General features: G+C 44.2%; 11 protein-coding genes and 2 long non-coding RNA genes across 13 annotated transcripts; 4 read left to right on the forward strand and 9 right to left on the reverse strand.

Moving 5' to 3' along the window:
* Positions 1–3,542: 3,542 nt before the first annotated feature.
* On the forward strand, positions 3,543–4,200 carry LOC117185620 (translation initiation factor IF-2). Its single transcript, XM_033385760.1, has one exon. It carries the CDS (start codon positions 3,614–3,616, stop codon positions 4,061–4,063), a length of 450 nt encoding a protein of 149 aa, XP_033241651.1. The 5' UTR covers positions 3,543–3,613; the 3' UTR covers positions 4,064–4,200.
* Positions 4,201–4,641: 441 nt separating this feature from the next.
* Positions 4,642–6,871, forward strand: LOC6897098 (nucleoporin Ndc1). The gene is made up of 2 exons (XM_002137246.3): positions 4,642–6,667; positions 6,739–6,871. The coding sequence occupies exon 1, from the start codon at positions 4,700–4,702 to the stop codon at positions 6,548–6,550; it is 1,851 nt and encodes a 616-aa protein (XP_002137282.3). The 5' UTR covers positions 4,642–4,699; the 3' UTR covers positions 6,551–6,667; positions 6,739–6,871.
* Positions 6,819–7,673, reverse strand: LOC4801201 (uncharacterized). The gene is made up of 2 exons (XM_001358292.4): positions 7,063–7,673; positions 6,819–7,000 (listed from the first exon to the last, which is right to left on the reverse strand). The coding sequence occupies exons 1-2, from the start codon at positions 7,598–7,600 to the stop codon at positions 6,939–6,941; spliced, it is 600 nt and encodes a 199-aa protein (XP_001358329.3). The 5' UTR covers positions 7,601–7,673; the 3' UTR covers positions 6,819–6,938.
* A 314-nt stretch (positions 7,674–7,987) lies between these two features.
* Positions 7,988–8,589, reverse strand: LOC6897099 (uncharacterized). The gene is made up of 2 exons (XM_002137247.3): positions 8,161–8,589; positions 7,988–8,097 (listed from the first exon to the last, which is right to left on the reverse strand). The coding sequence occupies exons 1-2, from the start codon at positions 8,543–8,545 to the stop codon at positions 8,048–8,050; spliced, it is 435 nt and encodes a 144-aa protein (XP_002137283.2). The 5' UTR covers positions 8,546–8,589; the 3' UTR covers positions 7,988–8,047.
* Positions 8,590–9,541: 952 nt separating this feature from the next.
* Positions 9,542–10,135, reverse strand: LOC13036525 (uncharacterized). The gene is made up of 3 exons (XM_003736387.3): positions 9,891–10,135; positions 9,682–9,834; positions 9,542–9,616 (listed from the first exon to the last, which is right to left on the reverse strand). The coding sequence occupies exons 1-3, from the start codon at positions 10,072–10,074 to the stop codon at positions 9,606–9,608; spliced, it is 348 nt and encodes a 115-aa protein (XP_003736435.1). The 5' UTR covers positions 10,075–10,135; the 3' UTR covers positions 9,542–9,605.
* A 333-nt stretch (positions 10,136–10,468) lies between these two features.
* Positions 10,469–10,990, reverse strand: LOC6897100 (uncharacterized). Its single transcript, XM_002137248.4, has 3 exons — positions 10,759–10,990; positions 10,551–10,703; positions 10,469–10,486 (listed from the first exon to the last, which is right to left on the reverse strand). Exons 1-3 carry the CDS (start codon positions 10,940–10,942, stop codon positions 10,476–10,478), a joined length of 348 nt encoding a protein of 115 aa, XP_002137284.3. The 5' UTR covers positions 10,943–10,990; the 3' UTR covers positions 10,469–10,475.
* A 475-nt stretch (positions 10,991–11,465) lies between these two features.
* LOC4801202 (lysosomal aspartic protease) lies at positions 11,466–12,817 on the reverse strand. Its single transcript, XM_001358293.4, has one exon. The coding sequence runs from the start codon at positions 12,706–12,708 to the stop codon at positions 11,527–11,529; it is 1,182 nt and encodes a 393-aa protein (XP_001358330.3). The 5' UTR covers positions 12,709–12,817; the 3' UTR covers positions 11,466–11,526.
* A 174-nt stretch (positions 12,818–12,991) lies between these two features.
* Positions 12,992–14,577, reverse strand: LOC4801203 (pepsin-2B). The gene has a single exon (XM_001358294.3). It carries the CDS (start codon positions 14,541–14,543, stop codon positions 13,386–13,388), a length of 1,158 nt encoding a protein of 385 aa, XP_001358331.3. The 5' UTR covers positions 14,544–14,577; the 3' UTR covers positions 12,992–13,385.
* A 179-nt stretch (positions 14,578–14,756) lies between these two features.
* Positions 14,757–16,275, reverse strand: LOC4801204 (lysosomal aspartic protease). Its single transcript, XM_001358295.4, has one exon. The coding sequence runs from the start codon at positions 16,222–16,224 to the stop codon at positions 14,830–14,832; it is 1,395 nt and encodes a 464-aa protein (XP_001358332.2). The 5' UTR covers positions 16,225–16,275; the 3' UTR covers positions 14,757–14,829.
* Positions 16,276–16,769: 494 nt separating this feature from the next.
* LOC26533184 (vasotab) lies at positions 16,770–17,289 on the reverse strand. Its single transcript, XM_033376417.1, has 2 exons — positions 17,058–17,289; positions 16,770–16,988 (listed from the first exon to the last, which is right to left on the reverse strand). The coding sequence occupies exons 1-2, from the start codon at positions 17,254–17,256 to the stop codon at positions 16,903–16,905; spliced, it is 285 nt and encodes a 94-aa protein (XP_033232308.1). The 5' UTR covers positions 17,257–17,289; the 3' UTR covers positions 16,770–16,902.
* Positions 17,290–17,427: 138 nt separating this feature from the next.
* Positions 17,428–18,080, forward strand: LOC26533078 (uncharacterized). The gene is made up of 2 exons (XR_004468362.1): positions 17,428–17,636; positions 17,703–18,080. It is a non-coding gene; the product is annotated as an uncharacterized lncRNA (long non-coding RNA).
* Positions 18,081–18,186: 106 nt separating this feature from the next.
* On the reverse strand, positions 18,187–19,018 carry LOC117183232 (uncharacterized). Its single transcript, XR_004468361.1, has 2 exons — positions 18,573–19,018; positions 18,187–18,506 (listed from the first exon to the last, which is right to left on the reverse strand). It is a non-coding gene; the product is annotated as an uncharacterized lncRNA (long non-coding RNA).
* A 49-nt stretch (positions 19,019–19,067) lies between these two features.
* On the forward strand, positions 19,068–19,931 carry LOC6897101 (salivary glue protein Sgs-5-like). The gene is made up of 3 exons (XM_033376416.1): positions 19,068–19,434; positions 19,492–19,659; positions 19,733–19,931. The coding sequence occupies exons 1-3, from the start codon at positions 19,209–19,211 to the stop codon at positions 19,786–19,788; spliced, it is 450 nt and encodes a 149-aa protein (XP_033232307.1). The 5' UTR covers positions 19,068–19,208; the 3' UTR covers positions 19,789–19,931.
* Positions 19,932–19,946: the final 15 nt, after the last annotated feature.

Raw genomic sequence — 19,946 nt, forward strand, 5'->3', positions numbered from 1 at the left:
TAGCATGTCTGCGGTATTAGTTTTCAATTTTTCTTGCTGCCATTGAGCCATTTGATGGTGCCTTAATTGATATTTATCGTTCGATGGACCCTGTCCATGTACATCATAATAGTGCCATGGAGTCGTGTAGCCGACAAAAAGCTCATTACTCGTCGGCCAACGGATTGAATGGTAAACGCGCCTACAATTTGGCCATTTGATTAGCCTCACCTCGCCATGGTCGTCTGGGCCAAGCGCACCAGCAGGCCCCAAATGGCCGATCCGATCCAGTCCGGCACATAAAACCCAATTTAATTAAGTTGGACTCTCGGATTGAGACGGAGTTTGAGGATCGAGACTAAGACCCACGCCAACAACCACAGCAGAGCCAGCAGCTGCTGCTTTGGCAGACAACCTTGCCAGCATTCTTAACATGTTCAAGATTTTTACCAACGCACTGCATTTAGGTTTTTTTCTATTTTTTTTGTTCGTGTGTGTTTCGGTTGGTTTTGCTGCTGCGTTCACTTTTCAAATGCTTACGAAATGTCAATATTCGGCACAAAGTTATTTGTTATTTGATCGAAGCGATTGAGCAATTGCTGATATACTCGCACAATTTTTTCTTATTTGTTTTATATCTGTCGTTTGATTTTTGTCTTATTTTTATTGATTTGTTAGCTAATTGTATACGAAAATTGTAATTAAAATTAAAACAAGAAACTGGAAACCCGAAACGCTTGCATGTCAGCCTAACAAATACAAATAAATAATCAAAAAAGTGTTCACACTCTGATCGCACAGCTGGCGACAACACTGCGTATGAGTCATGATATCAAATACCCCGAGTAAGCTCTCAAGTTAAATGGGATATTTTTTAACTTTTGTACTTTTGTGAAGTTAGGTGTTGATTGGTTGAAAGTAATTCACTTGAGATTGAAATGGTTTCCAGGGATTGTTCTGTGCTTTCTGGTCTGCTAAACTTCAGAGTCCGAATGGACAAACACACACTTCACATATGATTAGATAAATTACAAGACAACCAATTGGGCTTAGATCAAAGCTGAATGGGTAAGGCTTTCGGTAATTACCTAACGGGAGTATATGAATCTTGTTCGGAATTTATACATAAGAAAAGGTAAACTTTCAAATTGCCAATGTTTGGCCAATTTACGTAATATTATTCAAGTCTGGCCACCATGACATATCATTTTTGCAGATTTGTTTTTGCAATTGCTCACCCATCAAAGCAATTGGATTTGCAATTTCTTAGACAATCGTAAGCCTAATTTGCTTTCATTGTTATGGATAATAACCTGACCCTGAGCCGTATATGGCAAGGTTACCAAAAACTCTATGTCGTACTCATTTCATATTATTTCGAGCCTATGTTGAAATGCTTTTCAGCAATTGTTCAATTTCACTCCAACCCAAGAAATTGTTTTCTTTTTTTTTGAAAATATCCAAATGGAAAATGAAACCTTAATGAAGTCTTCTATATGCCAATTAAAACACTGGCAGCTAGTAGTGATAGATATGCCATAATTGTATTAAAAGAGGCTTCTGTGCCTGTGCTGGCCAGCACTTCATGTATTATACATTGCTAGAGGAGCTGGCCAAAAAAGTGTGCAGTGGTTAATCTGGCAAGACATGTAGTGCATCGAAGTTAAATTTGCTGACATGATATTTATACTGGCTCGTTATTTGGACTTGCTTTAATTAACTTTCAAAATGTGTCTTGCCAATTACCCCTAAACACACATAAGCTGCTGACTTCTTGTGACACTTTTAACCACTTTTAATTACTTGAATAAGTTAGCGATGGCTTTGATGGCTTTTGTTGCGATGGGCTCGTAGCTCTACAAATCCCACTAGGCTTGTAAGCTACTTCAATTAACTTTGCGAATAATTAAAATGTTTGCTTATAATATAAAAAACATTCAAATAAACAACTGAAACAATCACCAAGCTAAGTGCATTGATTTCTATTAATCCATCAATGTTTTCTATTAAAAGGTATTGCCTACTTTGTAGCCGGACTGGACCAGTTACACTTCATATGTAGATAGAAGAGAATTTAACGTACCATTTTCTATACCTTTTGGGTCTGTTTACAGTCATATTCTATTTCACGATACCATCTCATGTAAATACAGTTGTATTTTATTTGCAATTAATATTTAAGAAACATATAATATGCTTGGCAGTTCGGTTCAATGGGTTCCAGGCTGTCTTAGTACGGTTTCTGGTTGCGATTCTTGTGGACATTACCAGATGCAACCTGAGGCTGACGAATGGGTGAAACTGGTGCCGCAGTCAGCCGAGGGCGACCGGCAATGGCTGGCCCAGCAGCAGCCCGTTGGTAGGATCCAGAAGCTTGTTGGCGAGGAGCAGCGACTGGAAGGGCAGGATTACGGGATCCAGACACACGACGAGTGGTGGCGGCAGCTGGAGCTGGAAGAACTGATCCATGGGCGGTCACTGGACGTTGAGGCTGGGGGCCAGCTGATCCACTGACAGGTCGATAGCGCCCTGGAGAAGCGGCAGAGATACCACCATATCCAGATGAAGCGACGCCTGAGTTACGAGATCCCACGGTTGATACTTGTCCAGCGGAAGGAAGTGGCGATCCCTGGGCCAAGACAACCAGGACACTGAGCACAGAAACAATAAGGAATGTCATATTGATATTGCTAGTGAATTTTGGAAAATTGCTTGAGTTATAAACGGCTTAATTGATGCTCGAGAGACAACTGATGCTACTTCCGACAAAGGTAAGATCTTTTATACTTTATTCCAGAGCCTAAACTTTAAACTTCAATTGGTTTTTTTTTATTTTTTCCTGAAAGCTGAAAATAAATATAAATATAAAATATAAAAGATTTCGAAAATATAAGTAAATATAAAATAATTGATGCGGTTTGTGGTTACAAATAAGTAAAGCTACGCCAAAAATTTCCCATTAATCCAGTTGTTAACATTTCCAAGTTCTTTGCCTTTTCAACTCTCTAACATGACAATCTGATTTGTATACCCCATACTCAAAAAGAGTGTAGGGGTATATTAGATTTGTGGTGAAAGTGGAATGTGTGTAATGTCCAGAAGGAAGCGTTTTCGACCCTATAAAGTATATTCTTGATATATATATACATATGTATACATATTCTTGAACAGCATATGTGGCATCCACAATTTTAAAGATCCGAGAAATCCCAAAACGCAGAATCTCAGAGAATGACCGGAGGAGAGCCATACTGACTAAATATCGGGTATAAATGTAGAGTTGCGGGCGCAGCAGCAACTCACAACGTTCCCTCTCGTTAGCTTATTAAAGTTGGTAGAAAGGATTAGTTCTGTAACGGTTGCACTCTGCGGCTTGGTATCAGGTATACTTACATATGTACTTGAGTTCGACAACCTCAGAATGCAACTTGAGTGTAAAGTGCTTTGTCGATGGGGAAATTCCAGTTAGAGTTTATTCACATTCTTGAAATTATCTTTAAAATAATTAGTTTACTGTTTTGAATTTTGTTTCTTGAATCAAGTATAAAACTGATCGTTTTTGCCAGTAGTAGCATCAGTTGTCTCTCCAACATCTTATTGTTCAATCAATCTCCCTCAAGCATCCTTAATAAATATGGCATTCCGAATTGTTGCTGTCCTCAGTGTCCTGGTCGTCTTGGCCCAGGGATCGCCACTTCCTTCCGCTGGACAAGTATCAACCGTGGGATCTCGTAACTCAGGCGTCGCTTCATCTGGATATGGTGGTATCTCTGCCGCTTCTCCAGGGCGCTATCGACCTGTCAGTGGATCAGCTGGCCCCCAGCCTCAACGTCCAGTGACCGCCCATGGATCAGTTCTTCCAGCTCCAGCTGCCGCCACCACTCGTCGTGTGTCTGGATCCCGTAATCCTGCCCTTCCAGTCGCTGCTCCTCGCCAACAAGCTTCTGGATCCTACCAACGGGCTGCTGCTGGGCCAGCCATTGCCGGTCGCCCTCGGCTGACTGCGGCACCAGTTTCACCCATTCGTCAGCCTCAGGTTGCATCTGGTAGTATCCAAAAGAATCGCCATCAGAAACCCTACTAAGACAGCCTTGAACCCATTGAACCGAACTGCTGGACAAACTTTTTGATGTTATTTTTTAATTTGTCTACAAATCTGCAAAACAATTCTTAGCCGTGTACACAATTTTCGTTTAATAAACTTATTGCAACTAAAAATCATTTTGAATAGATAGCTATATGAGTACATTTGAAATTGGTTTCTGAACATAACTAAAAGTTATGGTTGTTTTGGGTTGGCGTCATTATGGGATTGTTGTTTGTGTCGAAACTGGCAAAGAACTGACTTCAGTTGTGGTCTTTTCTTCAGTTCAGACTTCAGTTGTGGACTTTTCGGTTAATATTACATTTTACATTAATCGATTACAGTGCAAATCCCATAAAGAAAGATGTTGTGTCCCTGTTAATGGCACCTGACCTCAGGCCCAACAGCAATCAGGGTCGGTGTGCCGGAGCTGCGACTGCATCCATTAAGCAGATTGATGTCCCTTCCATTTGGCATTACAGAACTTTGTGAATGTAGACATTACTCGAAGAACGGGGCAAATAAATAGAAAATCAGTTTATCAAATACCTGTCAATTTCTAGTCATCCAAGGGGGCCAAGAATATGCTTTACATTCAGAGCTAAAGTTTAATCCCATAAAATAGTAATTTATCAAATGAATAAAAATATGAAGGAAATTGAATTGCATTGTCGTCCTCAGTGGATGCACCAATACGAGGCGATTCCCAAAGAGATCTGGAATCTGCTGCTATTCCGCTTCTATGTTGCCACGCTGCTGTGCATATATCTCGACTTGTTCTTCCTGCTTTACTCGTTTTGCCAGAGTTACCTGCTGGGTGTCCTGGAGGACACATTCGTATCTACTGTACTCCTCGTTATTGCGCAGCCAGGGGTGGTAGCCTATGGACTGCTGCTCTGCCACAATCACAACAAGCCACCGATCTACTATCAGAGACGAATTCAGCGACTGCTTATGGAGATCCCGCTGAAACTTCTGCTGCTAGGCATAGTGCTCTACGTGAGTATCTTCACAAACTGGATGTACGCCCGCTTCATTACGGATATCTTTGACGATCGTCTTGACTTTCTCTTGATCCACGGCTGCTGCTGTGGCATCGCCTACTTCCTTGCCGAACGTGGGAGATGTCTCCGCCGGTTCCCTTTGCCTGGTAAGGATGGCGGCCTGGACATATGGCAATCGATAATCCAGAACACGTGTAACTCCCGAAAAGTCGGACTTGTCGTCGGGACAGCGCTCGCCTCTGGCCTAATCACATCGTCCTGGAGCGCTGGGAAAATGTTCTGGGCTTTGGTCTTGACCATCCTTGTCCTGACCAAGCTGCACATGATCAAGAATATCTACGAGATGATCATGCAGAAAGAGTTGCCACTGGCTCTAATTCCCCGAGTGCACCTGGGAGACAACGAGAGACTCTGGGATCCTGTAGTGTTGTGGATCTGGCGGCAGAATCTGTGGCCTATGCCGGAGGAAATGATTGAGCTGCAGCTGTCATTCCACATGGCCCTGGATACGAAGTGCCTCTACGGACTACACCTACTGGCGGCCCACGAATTCCACGTAGCAGCAGCCAGCAAATGCGACTTCCTCTGCCCGACGCTCTTTTCGCTGGCTAAAATTAACCCAATATCCTGGCAGGAACTGCGCGAGGTCATAATGGGAATGGTGGACGAGTTCGTGGCCAATATGAAGAGCGCAATAGAAGACACCATGTCCCCCGATCAGCTGTTCCAGAGGAATGCAAAGGATAAACCCCGGAAGGAAGGGATGAGAAAACTCTCCGCTACGCTGCCCGTAAAGACTACCCCAAAGTGTTTACCATCTCATGATCATCTTATCCAGCGGAAACAAACGCCACAAGTCCGGAGGACGGGTGCATCCTTGTGCCAGCCCATAAAAGGGTGTTCGAAATGTGGGCGACCCTCAGTTCCCATAGACGGATTCCATTTGCAGAAAAACGAGATGTGTCGATGCTGCAACGTACCACAGAAGGTGCGTATCTGGTTCCGTTGCATCTGGGAATGCCAGTCCCAGAGGATGTCCACCTGGTCCCGTCTCATCTGGGAATGCCTGCTTCCCGCCTGGATACACTATTTGTTCGACACGGACCCCATTGCGAAGATTAATCACGCACTGCGCTGCGCAGAGCACCTGGACGATGTGCTGCGCGGGCTCGTCCGCATCTGCATTCGGTCGCTGAGGGAGGACAAATACGGGTTGATACAGTCCGATCTGATGGGCTTCCTGAGCGCCCTGGTTCTGGTGGAGAAGCAGCTAAATGCGGCCCAGAATATGAAGATAGTCAGGAACGGCAGACTGTGTGGCACACACCATAAGCTACTTGTGGGCATCAAGCACTGCATGTTCTGCATGCTAGACCATTTTTCACCCTATCTGGATGACATCGTGCAGGGCGACGAGCAGATGTTAAAGATTCTCAAGTGCTGGATGGAAAAACTCGGCATACCCCACACTCACCTTCCATGAATCTCAATCTCACACTACCACCATTACACGCTCACCATTGCACTTCCCCACACACACACACCCACAGAAAGCACAAAAGAAGAGCCAAAGAGAGCCACGATCAATATAATTCTAAAGGTAATTATAAAGGTAATGACCGAGCGTACACTCAGAACTAATTCCATATCAAATTCTTTTCTACCTTCCAGCCGTTAAGCCCATTGTATGAAAAGGAAATACAAAAAGTAAGATAGCTCTTAGAATTTTGGTCTTCAAAAACAACTAAAAATTCTTTAAAAAATGCGTTTATTTGTATTGTGTCGATCGAATGTAAAAGAAAACATCAAGTAGCGCCTACGAGAAACTTGTTTGGCCAGTGGTCTGATTATTCATCGGGTCAAGTGCAGGCTTAGTAGGGTCTCTGACCTCTGGGCAGATGATGACACTCACTATGACTGATATGCCTAAGGACTGCAAGGGAAGAAACACATTAGCCACAAAATTTCGAGAACAAAGAAAAAGTTACTTCTTACTAGGTTTCAGTTCATTGCGACGCTTGCAGTTCGCTATGGCCAGGTCGCAGGGGTTGTTAAGCCTATAGCAGTAATATCCATCGGAGGCATACGTCCGACTGATAGAGTTGGGGCAGTGAATGGTGGCATGGCAATTGCGATTCTGATGCACATGAGCATGTCCAGTTCCAGCCACAATTGGCGCCAGTGCCCCATGATGATGATGATGATAAATGGAGGAGCCCGGAGCTGCCACCTGATGATATGAGTCTGGAGTGACAGATCCTACCACATGACCGTGATGATGAGGAAAGCCTGAACCTGTCACAGACGGATGGTGTCCGTATGGAGCTGCAACGCCATAGTGCTGGGCAGATCCGTGTCCAATAGAGGTAGATCCATGTTCCACCGGGAGATATTCACGTCCCACTGAAAGAGATCCATGTCCCACGGAGAAAGGTTCATGAGGTTCGGGAAAGGATCCATGATGGACATTGGATAGATGCGATCCGTGAGCAAGTACGAACAGGGCACTCAGAAGGACAATTAAACTGGCCATGTTGTTTCAATTCGCTTTTAAAGATTTGATTCTTGGAGATCCCCAACCGTTTCTTGAAAGTCAAATGATGCTGCTTTAGGAAAGGTTGGCACTTTTATAGCCGCAGTTCATAGTCGGATGACGGCAAAGACAAAACTTAGTGACAATTATCAAAACATTTCCAGAATTAATTAAAAGATAAGCACTGCAAAGACATCTCAACCAAGCAAAAACTCCAAAAAGTACGCAAATGAACGAAACACATAAATCACAAGCAAAATAACCATGACTCAGCCGGAGTTGCCCCATTGATCCAGTTGTTCTTCGAGCTCCAAGAGCTTTGTCCTCCACCCTATCCAGCAGGTCGGACTGGGGTTAACTGAACTCAGTAAAACGTGCTCAAACAGGTATTCAGTATCAGAGAATGCTTTATTTGCTTACAACACACATATTTTTGTTCGTCATTAGCTATCCCACTGGACTCTCAACGCATTCCCCAATGGCAAAGTAGGAGTAAGCTATTGGGAATAAGTTTTGTTGTTTAAAGGGAAAAATAATAAACTAGTCATTGGGCTACTCACGTCTCTCATTCTCGCAAAGGTTGTTGCGCATCTCACACTCGTTGCTGAACGTGATGTACTCCTCCTGGAAGATCTGCGCGCACACCGGCTCATACAAATCCAAGCAGTCCTTGGTGCAGGTTGGCTTGCAGGTTTCCCTATCCGTTTCGATCAGCTCCGATCTTCCGCTGAAACTACGAGCACACTGCTCCACCCTCATCAGACATTTATTGTGAAAGACGAAGCAGCGCTCATCAGCTGTGGCCCAGACCAGTGCCTTTTCCCCCGAGCACTTGTACTTCACGCTGCAGTCGAAAAGGCTGTACTCTTCTGCACTAATGCATCCCAAAACGGTGAGCAGGATGCCCAGCGACAAAATCTTCAAAAGCTCCATCGTTCTGTGCATCTAATTCGATGTTTGCATGTCCAGCGACTGATCAGCGCACTCAACTGCTGTCAATATTTATATGATTATATCCCATGATTTGATAGCTTAACCGTCTATTTGTCTACTAGGGCTTTTTCGACCCAATCTATGAAGATTGAATGAATGAATGAAATTAATAAAAATATAAACGAAATCGGGCCAAAACGCCCCAGATATGTACCTAAATAATAATTATCATAATAAGCATAATATCATTAAAATGATCCACATTTATATAAACATTTACATATATTTGTACATAGCTCATAACCAAGTAAAATTTATTTTAAGAACTTTTTTCTGAATTATAATCCTAATCAATTTTCCTTTCTTTTTTTCATTATAGTTAAAGGAATTTTTCTATTCAAAATTTTAAATTTCAATTAAACATATGAGTTACTTTTAAATTTCGGGTTAAGAATAGCAACCCGATGAAGCAAACTGCTTATTAGTGCTGACCTCGGGAATATAATTATTTTTTTTTGTAATTATTGTGAAGATCTACGATAGACAGACAACGTGCTTACATTCTGAATGAAATATATACATATATTATTTCCATGGAAATGTTAACAAAATACTTCAAACAAAGCCTTTATTGTCTCTCTTATAAATATTTAACTAATTGTTATCTGCGAAAATTAGAATTCACAAATTGAGCAAAATATGGCAAGTATCAATTGCCAAGAGCTCCACATCAGCGGTTTGTATAAATCTGTATAAATAAACGAACCTCTCCATTTATCACATGTTTATTCGATATATAGAAAAATACACAGCGCAGAAGAATAAATAAGAATAAGTTGCTTTTAAGAGCATCGTTTGTTCAACTGTGGAAGAACTGTTTGTATTTGCCATTTTCCCCAAAATATTTCAATAAAGTTAGATATACCTCCTGACCTTAAATCGGCTGAAAAGTTGAGTCACCCCAATGCAAAGATTTTCCGCGATTTTTTTCCCGAAAATAAATACAGATTTCAGATAAATCGCTTTATTTAAACTTACAATTAATTCAAATGTTGAAGCTTTTTAAAGTGCTTTACAAAAAAGCTGTAACGAAATTAAAATATGTATTAGATTAGGATTTTCTTAAAGTGATTCTGAAGCACACTTACTCTCGCCAGTGCGACAGCTGTGAACATTTTTCACGCAGTCATTGCTAAACTCTCGAATCTGACCCCTGTAATTGCCCGTTGTGGGGCGATACAACAATGGACAGATTTCGGGGCAGAGTCTCTGACACTTCTCCTTAGTGGTGATGGTCAGAGCTATGGGAATTACATTATTTACAGTATGATTCTTGGACATCAACTGATTTGCGAACCTGGCCTGCGAACACAATTTGCCTTTGTGAAGTAGCACTTATTACGGAAGACACTACACCCACCACCACCAGGGCTCAAAGCCCAGACAACCTCCTCCGTGTCCGGACAGTTTCCGGAACAATTTGCGCTGACTTGAGCCAGAGCCAGGACCAGGAACAGAGACACCAAAAAGAATGATTTCATCTTGAAGAAACACCACTTTCGAACTACTGGCAGCAGAGTTTGCGGAAGAACTAACTCCTCCCCAACATAATGATGAGCTTATATGTATACCCGCAGCTCTGTCTACGCCCATGGAAATGTTTCTCAGAACCAATACTTGCGGATACGTAAGAAGCGTGCCAGATGCCGGGACTTTTTCTGCTCAACTATTCTCTGCGGATCGGGTTTTGGCGACGCAGTGAAAAGAATGGTCGGCTACGAGATACCCTTGTGATAAATCTCTTAATAAAATTAAAATTTGAAACCCATAGATGAACAGTCTTCAACGGCTCTTTCATTTTAATATGCAAAACACGAATCAAGTTTCTTTTAAACGTCTTTATGTTTAATAGAGTATAATCTTCCAGGGGTTTTCTATTATTCTACAAAAACGCTGTAAGTGAATAAATTACAAATATTGTACAATCATTTTTAAACGGTGTGTAAGGTACACTTACTTTCGCCAGTGCGACATGTGTAAACAATCTTTTCGCACTCATTGCCAAAGTTTCGGGTCTGCCCCTTGTAAATGCCAAAAGTGGGTTGATATATCGCGGGGCAGATGTCGGCGCACTTTTTTTGGCACTCCTCCTTGGTAGTGATGGTCAGAGCTATAAAAAGTCTATATTTGTAGAACATATCGAAGAGACCCACTAATTTGCTTACGTGGCTTGCGAGTGCAGTTCGCCTTGTCAAAGTAGCACTTATTCCGGAAGACACTGCAACCACCACCACCAGGGCTCAGAGCCCAGACAACCTCCTCCGTGTCCGGACAGTCTCCGGAACATTTGGCTTTGACCTGGCTCAGAGCCAGAGCCAGAAGCACACAGACCGAGAGAAATGACTTCATTTTTAGTATATGTATTAGCTACGATAGCGGACAAACTACCGCCAGGTGTGTGCTGGGATGAGCTTATATAGGGGGGCCTGACCAGGGCCATGGAAATATTAATTACGTCTGTGGGGGAATTTTTTGCCGTGTTTTTGTTCACTATATACATATTTTTTTAGGTGCTAAAAAACCGTATGGTAGAGCAATAGAGAGGGCTCGCCGACAGAGGTGCTCTGCGATTGGAAACAACCAAAAATAATATATCTGACAGAACGCTCTCGAGCTAGGGGAATTCGTAGCAAAATAAAACGTGTCTTTGTTAAATAACAAATTGAATCAGGTCGGAGTGTACAAAATATACCCCAGAGCGAAAAGAATGAATAAGGTGGCTAATATATTCAATGGGCTCGCCGAACTTGAACGTGACTTAGTCAGCTGTTTTAGCCGCAAACTGGTTTCTAGCTGTTCTCCATATGTCACCCCTTGACTAACTCTCTTTAACACTCTCTATCTCTCTCTCTGGTTCATTTTGTGGCCAAGATTTTGTAGGAAATGAAATACAAAACTACAAATTTTTACTCATAAAAGTCAAAACGTGTTATTCAGGCGGCTGGGGCAAAGCCGATCCGCCTCTGGGCCACATCGAAGGCCGTGTAATAGCGCCCGATGAAGACATCGCCAAGAATCCAGAAGTCCGCGTCCATCAAGGTGAAGGCTGACAGACACACCGAGGAGCCGTCATCGTTGGCCACCTGCATAACGTAGTCCCTCGGCTGCAGCCCGAAGCGCTGGCCCCCAATGACGAAAAAAACCTCCGGCAGGCGACCGATGTCCGAGCACCGGAGCAAGTACTCGCCACTGGCCGTGGGCAGACCCCCGAGGAGGCTATTGATGATCAAATACTCTCGCGGCGGGGCCGCCAGCAGCGAGGTGCCAGTATCCACTATAGCCTGACGCCCCTGGCTGATGGTCTTGCCAACGACTTCCACGCTCTGCATTTGAAACTGCCAGTAGCCGACATGGGTGAGGGGTACGTAGATAAGTGGCGCCGTGAATCTGCTGGCATCGATGCCGCCGAAAAGCAGCTCGCCACCCTGCTGGGCGCTGCCATTTCGCTTGAGGTAAAAGGAGAACACGCACTGATCCACCAAGCCCTGGTCGCACATGTTCTGGAAGAGCGGAGTGGCCTGCTGCTCCGCAATGGAACGGAAAGCCAAACCCACAATGCCCGCAAAGTTGGTATCCACAAAGGTGGAGCCAGGCTCATGGATGGCCATGCCGAACGTTTGATTCTGCACCACCAGACGCCCAACAGAGACCGTGTCCTGGGCCAGCCTGCCAGATAGACTGCCGGTGCCATAGGCGATGGCGAATCGCCGACCGTCGGGCACGTGGCTGCTCGAAGCAGAGGCATTGTAGCGATGATGGTGTTGGCAGGCCACATTCCTAGCCGAGCACTCCGCACTGGGCACCCACAGATTAGCGGATCCCGTGTCAAACAGCATATTGAAGGGCTGTCGGGGGGTGCCAATGCTGATGGGACCGGCATACTCAAGGTTCAATCGATTGTCCAGCGGCTCACTGGCACCGCCACTGCTCTGCGATGCCTCACTGTTGGCCAGATTGTACTTGGCGTAGAGCAACTGTTTTCCTGCCCGGTGCTGTCGCCGGGTGGCCATGAACGAGGCCTGGAGCTGCATGGGAATGCGTATCAACTGACCCTCCGAAAGGGTCCCGGCCCAGCAAAGGGCCCAAACGGACACCAGCCAAAGGAGGCACAACATTATTGATCAACCGCACGCACCGTAGACTTGGTCTCCACTAATTGACTCAGATTCTTTCAGCGATTGTTTTATACTGCCTATAAATGCGGCAATTTTATGGCCCATGTCCGTCTGGTACTCGAATCGGACGAATGAATCGGTTAATGTTGAAATTGAACGAATTTCAATGTTTTGGTAGATAAACAGCTCATTTAATTGTACATACTCGTACTCGTATAAACAAAGCAGCGAATAATCACCAGCAAATTAGGTTCCACCACACAGTGGTACCGAGTCATTCAAATTGATAAACAAAATTTCAGTGGATGAGTGAGAAAGAATATAACTCACTCCACATAGTATATATTTTCTAATTTTAATTGGGTAATTTTCTATTTACATAGACCGATTCATACGGCAGTATTTGATATTCCGATTTAATTCGAATTTGTGGATTTTTTTTGGTTATTGCTTACTCTAAAGGAACAAACGTTTGGCTCATAAAAGTGTAGTAACTACACTATATATTATAGGTTGTATATCTTATTGGATAGGGTCGTATACCTAAAAAAAATCATGTATACGTTTGAACATATTTCGAATAGGAAAAGGACAGTGATCAACGCTCGAATACTTGGATACATTTAAGTATAACATTACCAAATTTCGCTCATTTACTGTTGCTGGGACACTGAACTCTACCCCTTTGTCGCAACATCTGGGACCGCCCTGGCTAGACCAACCCGCTTCTCTGTAGCATCGTAGACCGTATAGTAGCGGCCCAGAAAGACATCGCCCAGTATCCAGAAGTCCAGATTAATTGGGGCAAACCGAGTTGCGCAAACCTTTTGATTGTTTTCAAGTACTACTTCTTTTACATAATCCATGGGAGTAATGGGAAATGTTTTGCCTGCGATCAACAGTTTGATATTGGGCAGTTGCTCAAGTTCGCAGGTGACGAAGGTTATTCCATAATCAGTCGTGGCTCCCAGAGCCTCATGCAGGATGTCGTAGGTGTTCTCGGGAATCAGGATATTGGAAGTACCCGTGTCCAGGATTGCACCCACTGCCAAATCGATTTTTTCCGAGCCCACGGATACTTTAGATATCTCAAACTTCCAGTAGCCGTACTCTGTGAGCGGCACGTAGTGAATGGATCCACTATAGCGCGATTTATCGGTGCCGCCGATCATGATTTCGCCGCCTCGCAAAGATCCCGTCACACGACGTAGGTACACGGAGAACACACACTCCTCCACCAGGTTCTGAGCACAAAGCAGATCCAGGAAAGGCGTCGAGTTGACCCAGGCTCTCTGACCCAGGCCCAGACCCACAATACCGTCAAAGATCACCGAGTCGAACACCTCCTGATACTGCAACATAGCCTCGCCAAAGGTCAGGTTTTTAAGCTCAGCCCCGCCAAAGTGCAGTGTGTCCTTGGAGAGGTAGCCTATCACTTTGCCAACACCATAGAAAAGGGTGAAGTTGCGCCCGTCCTTTACATGGCTGCTGGATCTGGAGGAGTTGTAGCGCCTGTGTTTCCGGCAGGCCCAATTGTTGCGCGGACAGTTGCTCGAGGGCAGCCACGTGTTCGAGGATCCCGTGTCTAGCATCACTTTGAACATCTGCTTTGGCGTACCCATGCTCACGATTCCGAAGTACTCCACATTATTGCGGTTCCGCAGCGGCAGACGGATCCTATCAGTCACGTTGGTGGTAGCGTTGATTGAGAGGAATCGGTCCGCCAGCCCCGTCCCGATGGCGTTTTCCATGGCATGGAGCGAAATACGTAGCCTACGATCGCTGGCAAAGGTTACAGCAAAGCTGATGAACAGCAAAAACAGAACTCGAGCCATCTTCGATGAGCTTACACCGAGCACTGAGCCAGCTAATCTTCCATTTTCGCGAGAGCCCTCCTAGGCGCTCGCTCATGTAAGCGCATCTGTTAGGCGTAATTAAGAAGAGCAGTAAAACTCATTAGTTAAGCAGGCGATTTAGTAGAGTTACTGCACTTTAAGTATGTCCAATTTGGTGGCTGTCAAGAAATACAGAATGCATAAGTAGTGTGTTTTCATTTTCATGAATAAATACTCGTACGTCTTTTATTTGAGATCAGTCTCAAGAGAAGGAAGGAAATTAAGTTTACGATGAGGCAGCAAATCCGATGCGATTCCTAGTCACATCGAACACTGTACAGAAATGCCTGATGAAGGCATCGCCCAGAATCCAGAAGTTCGTGCCCATGTCAGACACCGCCGAAATGCAGATTGTGTGGCCCTTGGTGGTCCTCACCTTGAGCTTGAGCTTGTTCCCCGCAAGCACGAACTTCTTGCCACCTATAACGAAGGTAAGATCCGGCACCTTCTTCGCACACGACATCCAGCACTCGCCGCTGGAGGTAACGGTGCAGCCGAGGATCTTGTTGATCTTGTTAAAGATACTCTTGGGAGCCGCGATCAGCGAAGTGCCCGAGTCAACAATGGCCTGGGTGCTGCCGCTCACCTTAGTGTCGCCCATATAGAAGCCCTGTAGGTCGAACTGCCAGTAGCCCTTTTTGGTGACGGGCGTGTACGTGTAGGCTTCGGAGCCAGTGTAAGCACTGGTGTCCGTGCTGCCAAAGACGAGGACGCCACCCCGCTTCGAGCTCCCGCCGCCCTTCATGCAGATGCTGAAGACGCAGTTCGAGATGACGTTCTGCGAGCACATATTCTGCACCAAAGTCTTCACATTGTCCACGGAAATGCTGCGAAAGCCCAGGCCGAGGATACCATCAAAGTTCGATGCCGTAAACGTGGTGCACGGCTCCTTTTTGGTCATTGCAAACGTCTGGTTGGTCACAGCCAGACCCGCCACCCGCACGGTGTCCCTGGCAAGCGTTCCCTTGACATTGCCCGAGCCGTAGGTGATGGCGAAGGCTTTGCCGTCCTTTATATAGGTGCTGGACCTACCCGGATGATATCGCGTGTGGGTCTTGCATGCCTTGTCGGTGCATTTGGGGCCCGGCACCCAGATGTTGGAGCTGCCAGTGTCGGGAAGGACCGTGAACGACTGCTTTGGTGTGCCAATGTTCATCTTGCAGGTGTACTCCATATTGGCCGTGTTCCTCAATGCAGTCTTGCCCGTGGTCGTGGTAAAGCTCTGGCCATATCGGGTGGCCAGGAAAGACTTCTCGAATCGGAGATTGTTTGTGGTGCGTACAAAGTTCTGTTGAAAGTCGAGCGGCAGGCTGGTATAGCCAGAGTCGTTACTGACTGACTGAGTGGTTGACGCCCTGGCCTTTGATGCCTTGGCCTTTGCATTAGCATTGGTTTTCCTGTTTCGCTGACTCCTCCTACTTCTCTTATTGACGACACTAAGTCTGTTTCCACGGCTGGGTCTTGATCTGGCAGCCAGTCTGCTTCCGTGACGCACATTACGTTGAGCCCTCTGCTGCCTGAGACCCAGGGATCTGCGGCTGTTTACCTTCCTTTGCCTGCCCTCGGTCAGGACGACGATGAGGCACACCAGAGCACAGAACAGCAGAAGTTTCAGGCGCATTTTGAGACTTATTCGAGGGAAAGCAGTAAGCCAGAGTTAAGGGAACACTAACCCCAGTAATTCTATCCGATTTGGTTTTATAGTCGCTGGCTTTGTCTAAAATTGAGACTGTCAGCCAAGGTCACTGGGAAACAGCTGCTGAAGAGTAGGAATTTCCCACCTACCAGCGTGAGAGAAAAAGTAAATAGCAACGAGTCTAAGAGTGATCATATAAAAGACAATTAATCCTAAAAATAGATCATGGCACACACAATCTTCGTCTTTAAATATTTGAATTGCAAAAATTAGGTTTCAGATGGAAATGAGTCTATTAAATACCCAACAATGTCAGTTAAAAGTAGATGGAAAATATTATCTATATTATATATTATCTATCTTAATATAAGAAAATTCATTTTCTTTTTTTTTAATTTGAAATTCAAATTGATATAAAAAATCTTTAATTGAAACTTGATCCTTCCCTCGTATATGTACATACGAGTAGATTAATATCTTGCCATTTTTCTTTTCATTAAGTTTTTATTTTCAACGCATTTCTCTCTTAAGTTTTAAGTTTTGCGTATACGAGTACCCTACACCGAGAAGACGTCAAAAATTTGCTGACATCAGTTGTATTTTGGCACAAACAAAAAAAACCAACTTTTATTCTGCCAAGACGACAATATTTGCAGAGCAAACTCACGTCACAGTTGGGCCTGTTCCTCCCAATCTTTTGCAAATATCTGGATTCACTCTGCAATTTCTCAAGTCCGTGGCACACCAGTCTGCGTACAGATGAATATTAATTCGTATTGGCTTATATAATAATTTGAATAAAGGTATCTGTAACTTACTCAGACGATTGACACAACCGCTGACTCCCATGACGCAGCTATTGCTGAACTGGCAGCGCACCAGTCGACCATTTATTCGGGTCTCTCCGCAGACTGGATTGTAGATTGTCGGGCAGACGGTGGGACAGAGATCCGCTGATTGAACTTCAAACTGGCCACAGGTCAGGAGTAGTCCAAGGAGCAGAAAAAACGACTTCATTGCTGTAATGATGAGGGAGATATTCTGGATGATCACGGGCTGTCAGACGCTCTTTTATAGGGCAGCCTCAGTGGGATGAGCTATAATTGTCAACAGATCAATGCACTCGGAAACAGCTGTTAAAAGTTAATTTAAATTTATAAATTACATACGCTTTTACTTAGCTCAATTTTAATTGCAGTTCAAGTGCTTTTTGGAGATTGTCAATCAATCGGTTTTGTTATTGAGAGACTACAAAGTTCCCTCCCCCTTATCACACACCAGAGCCAGACCCATTCCACACCCAGCCAACTCGGGCCATTCATACTTTTGAACTGGTTAAGAGTTTTAACCTTCAGGCATTACAATTCCCTGGCGCTAGGCATGGATCGCCTTAAATGGTCGGAGTCTGGCCAGAAAACGTGCTGTTCAGTTTAACAATTATATGTTTGATTTTCAATTCACAGCGATCATTTCATGCTACAAACCGATTCGTTTCGTCAACGACTTGAACTCCCTCCCCGACAGATCAATCCAGTTGCAATTGAAAGTTGGTCATGCCGGCTGTGTGGGTGTGGATGCTATATTGGCTCATACAACAGACATTCAGCCAATGGATCGTTAAAGAGCATGTCTTTATGCGGCCATCGGGTATGACTGTCCATCATCATCCATCTGAGGTTCACAAAGTATACATCGAATATTTGAAAAAGCCCGCTACATCAGTTCAGCCAGGGAATAATCGAAAAGAACCAAAGGAACCAAATGAACGAGAAAAAATGAAGAAAAAGAAAGTCATTTCGACTAAGAAAAAAATATATTATGTGGTGCCCAAGAAACCGGGAGAAAAGAGATGCCATCAAACTGTTTACCTCCTTTTCAACCCGAAGACAAACAAACAAGTAAAAGTGGCCTTTAAGAACGGCCTAAAGGACAAGCGTAATTTTGGAGTCCTGAGGATTGCTCGGTGATTGGAGACGCACTTTATTAAAAGAGTTTCAAAATAAATGTAAATAATCCTAGCACTAGCGGCTTACATTCACTTGGCTTCGAGACGCTTGTCATGTCAGCCCCGTCAGAGCAGGCCGGAGCAGGCGGACCAGGCCGGGCCATAGCCAGACCAGACCAGACCGACGGGTGGGCGTTGAAGTTGGTCAACCAGATACGCACACTGGCACTCACACGGTGTCGTTGAGCTGACAGTCCCGGAGATTTATTACTTGAGGAGTTTGAACATTTTGTTGCTGCTTTTTTGGTCCAAATTGATACACCTTTAAAAGACAAAGTCAATCAAAAATCCAAATAAACACAAAAACATGAGCGTGCGTTGATTTTACTTTCGAAATGAAATAAATGCCAGGAAATTATCCGTAACAATGACTTTCAAAATTTCAATCGTATGAAACGCACGCCACGAAGACTATCTTTTTGCAGCTCCTCTAGATTTTTGTTGTAACCGACAAGTGACTAAGCCTACTACTATTTCGAACTGGCTTAAGTCGATGGAAAATTGAAATTTTCAGGCGGGGAATGGGAATTATTATGGTTGGAAGTGGCTGTTTCATTTGCGAATCTCTTTAGCTTTCTAGCTGCATAAAGCAAGATGAAAGCTTGTTTAATTTGGTTGTGTTGCATCATTGTTCTGCTATCGGCTTGTCTCGTTCACAGCTCAAATCTCACGAGAATAAATCGATTCAAACGCACTCTGCTGTCTATATATCGAGTAAGATGCACCAAAGATCGTGTTTGGACGCCTCACAATCGCTGTCGCCAGTTAAGTGATATATTTGATGAGTTTCTTTTTAAATTTTTAATTATTTTCATTTCAACAGGTGGCATAATGAAGAGAGAACAAAGTATTCCCGCAGCTGTTCACACAACAATTCTGTTGCTGATCACGAGGAACTAAAGATTCTCAGCTATATATGTGCAAATGAAGACTCACAAACGCTCAATCATCTGCCAACATCAGTATGGAAGTCTACAAGCTGTCTTTTCTCATCGCTTTGCTGGGGGGAGTTATCCAACTGACTCTCGCCCAGACCAGGGACTGCTCCGGCACTTGTATTTCCAATGTACGATGCTCGCCGTACTTCAAGGATCTTGTCTGGACAGTTGTGAATGGTGCATGTCGTGTCTATCAAAATGGCTGCATCTTTGGAAACGAGAACTGCTCGAGGGCCAATCAATGCCTGCCACGTAACTAATTCTAGTTCAGATCTCTACTTTGTCCATAACTAATTTGTCATTCCATAGCTTTGGTTGCCACCTCTCAGGCGAAGTGCAAGGAGTTTTGCCAGAAACGCTGCCCTCGTGCGGGTGTACAAGTTTGCGGATGGTTTCCCTATAGCGACAGCGCCGGTCGATACATGTCCTACCCCAATCGTTGTCTGTTGGATCAATATGCCTGCCAAAATTCTCAGGGTTTGTCTATTTTAGTATCAATATTAATTCCAAGTAAAGTCTTGACTAACTTGAAACATTTTCTAATTTACAGCCTATGTAGGTGAACCAACCCTGGGACCCTGCCCCCTCAACACCATGGCCATTTGATCGAGAAATCAAGTTAAGGTTCACAAATTATTTAGATAGAATTCCAATTCATTCGTGGTCGCAAGTCAGTTCATTAAGGTTTAAGTTTCTATAATTATTTGAACAATTCTTTCCGATAATTACATACCTATATATTTCCTAAATATTAATTCATTTCA

This window comes from Drosophila pseudoobscura, chromosome 2 (genome assembly GCF_009870125.1).
Source record: "Drosophila pseudoobscura strain MV-25-SWS-2005 chromosome 2, UCI_Dpse_MV25, whole genome shotgun sequence".
In the NCBI taxonomy this organism is placed as follows: Eukaryota; Metazoa; Arthropoda; class Insecta; order Diptera; family Drosophilidae; genus Drosophila; species Drosophila pseudoobscura.

Excerpts from the sequence above, each read along its gene's own strand:
- LOC117185620 (XM_033385760.1), top strand. The coding sequence starts at position 3,614 with ATGGCATTCCGAATTGTTGCTGTCCTCAGTGTCCTGGTCGTCTTGGCC.
- LOC6897098 (XM_002137246.3), top strand. The coding sequence starts at position 4,700 with ATGAATAAAAATATGAAGGAAATTGAATTGCATTGTCGTCCTCAGTGG.
- LOC4801201 (XM_001358292.4), bottom strand. The coding sequence starts at position 7,600 with ATGGCCAGTTTAATTGTCCTTCTGAGTGCCCTGTTCGTACTTGCTCAC. Across the intron at positions 7,001-7,062 it reads TCGCAATGAACTGAAACCTA|TCCTTAGGCATATCAGTCAT; the intron begins GTAAGAAGTAAC and ends CTTCCCTTGCAG.
- LOC6897099 (XM_002137247.3), bottom strand. The coding sequence starts at position 8,545 with ATGCACAGAACGATGGAGCTTTTGAAGATTTTGTCGCTGGGCATCCTG. Across the intron at positions 8,098-8,160 it reads CCTTTGCGAGAATGAGAGAC|CTTACTCCTACTTTGCCATT; the intron begins GTGAGTAGCCCA and ends TATTCCCAATAG.
- LOC13036525 (XM_003736387.3), bottom strand. The coding sequence starts at position 10,074 with ATGAAATCATTCTTTTTGGTGTCTCTGTTCCTGGTCCTGGCTCTGGCT. Across the intron at positions 9,835-9,890 it reads AAATTGTGTTCGCAGGCCAG|CTCTGACCATCACCACTAAG; the intron begins GTTCGCAAATCA and ends TAATTCCCATAG.
- LOC6897100 (XM_002137248.4), bottom strand. The coding sequence starts at position 10,942 with ATGAAGTCATTTCTCTCGGTCTGTGTGCTTCTGGCTCTGGCTCTGAGC. Across the intron at positions 10,704-10,758 it reads GAACTGCACTCGCAAGCCAC|CTCTGACCATCACTACCAAG; the intron begins GTAAGCAAATTA and ends GACTTTTTATAG.
- LOC4801202 (XM_001358293.4), bottom strand. The coding sequence starts at position 12,708 with ATGTTGTGCCTCCTTTGGCTGGTGTCCGTTTGGGCCCTTTGCTGGGCC.
- LOC4801203 (XM_001358294.3), bottom strand. The coding sequence starts at position 14,543 with ATGGCTCGAGTTCTGTTTTTGCTGTTCATCAGCTTTGCTGTAACCTTT.
- LOC4801204 (XM_001358295.4), bottom strand. The coding sequence starts at position 16,224 with ATGCGCCTGAAACTTCTGCTGTTCTGTGCTCTGGTGTGCCTCATCGTC.
- LOC26533184 (XM_033376417.1), bottom strand. The coding sequence starts at position 17,256 with ATGAAGTCGTTTTTTCTGCTCCTTGGACTACTCCTGACCTGTGGCCAG. Across the intron at positions 16,989-17,057 it reads CGGTTGTGTCAATCGTCTGA|ACTGGTGTGCCACGGACTTG; the intron begins GTAAGTTACAGA and ends ATCTGTACGCAG.
- LOC6897101 (XM_033376416.1), top strand. The coding sequence starts at position 19,209 with ATGGAAGTCTACAAGCTGTCTTTTCTCATCGCTTTGCTGGGGGGAGTT. Across the intron at positions 19,435-19,491 it reads GGCCAATCAATGCCTGCCAC|CTTTGGTTGCCACCTCTCAG; the intron begins GTAACTAATTCT and ends GTCATTCCATAG. Across the intron at positions 19,660-19,732 it reads TGCCTGCCAAAATTCTCAGG|CCTATGTAGGTGAACCAACC; the intron begins GTTTGTCTATTT and ends TCTAATTTACAG.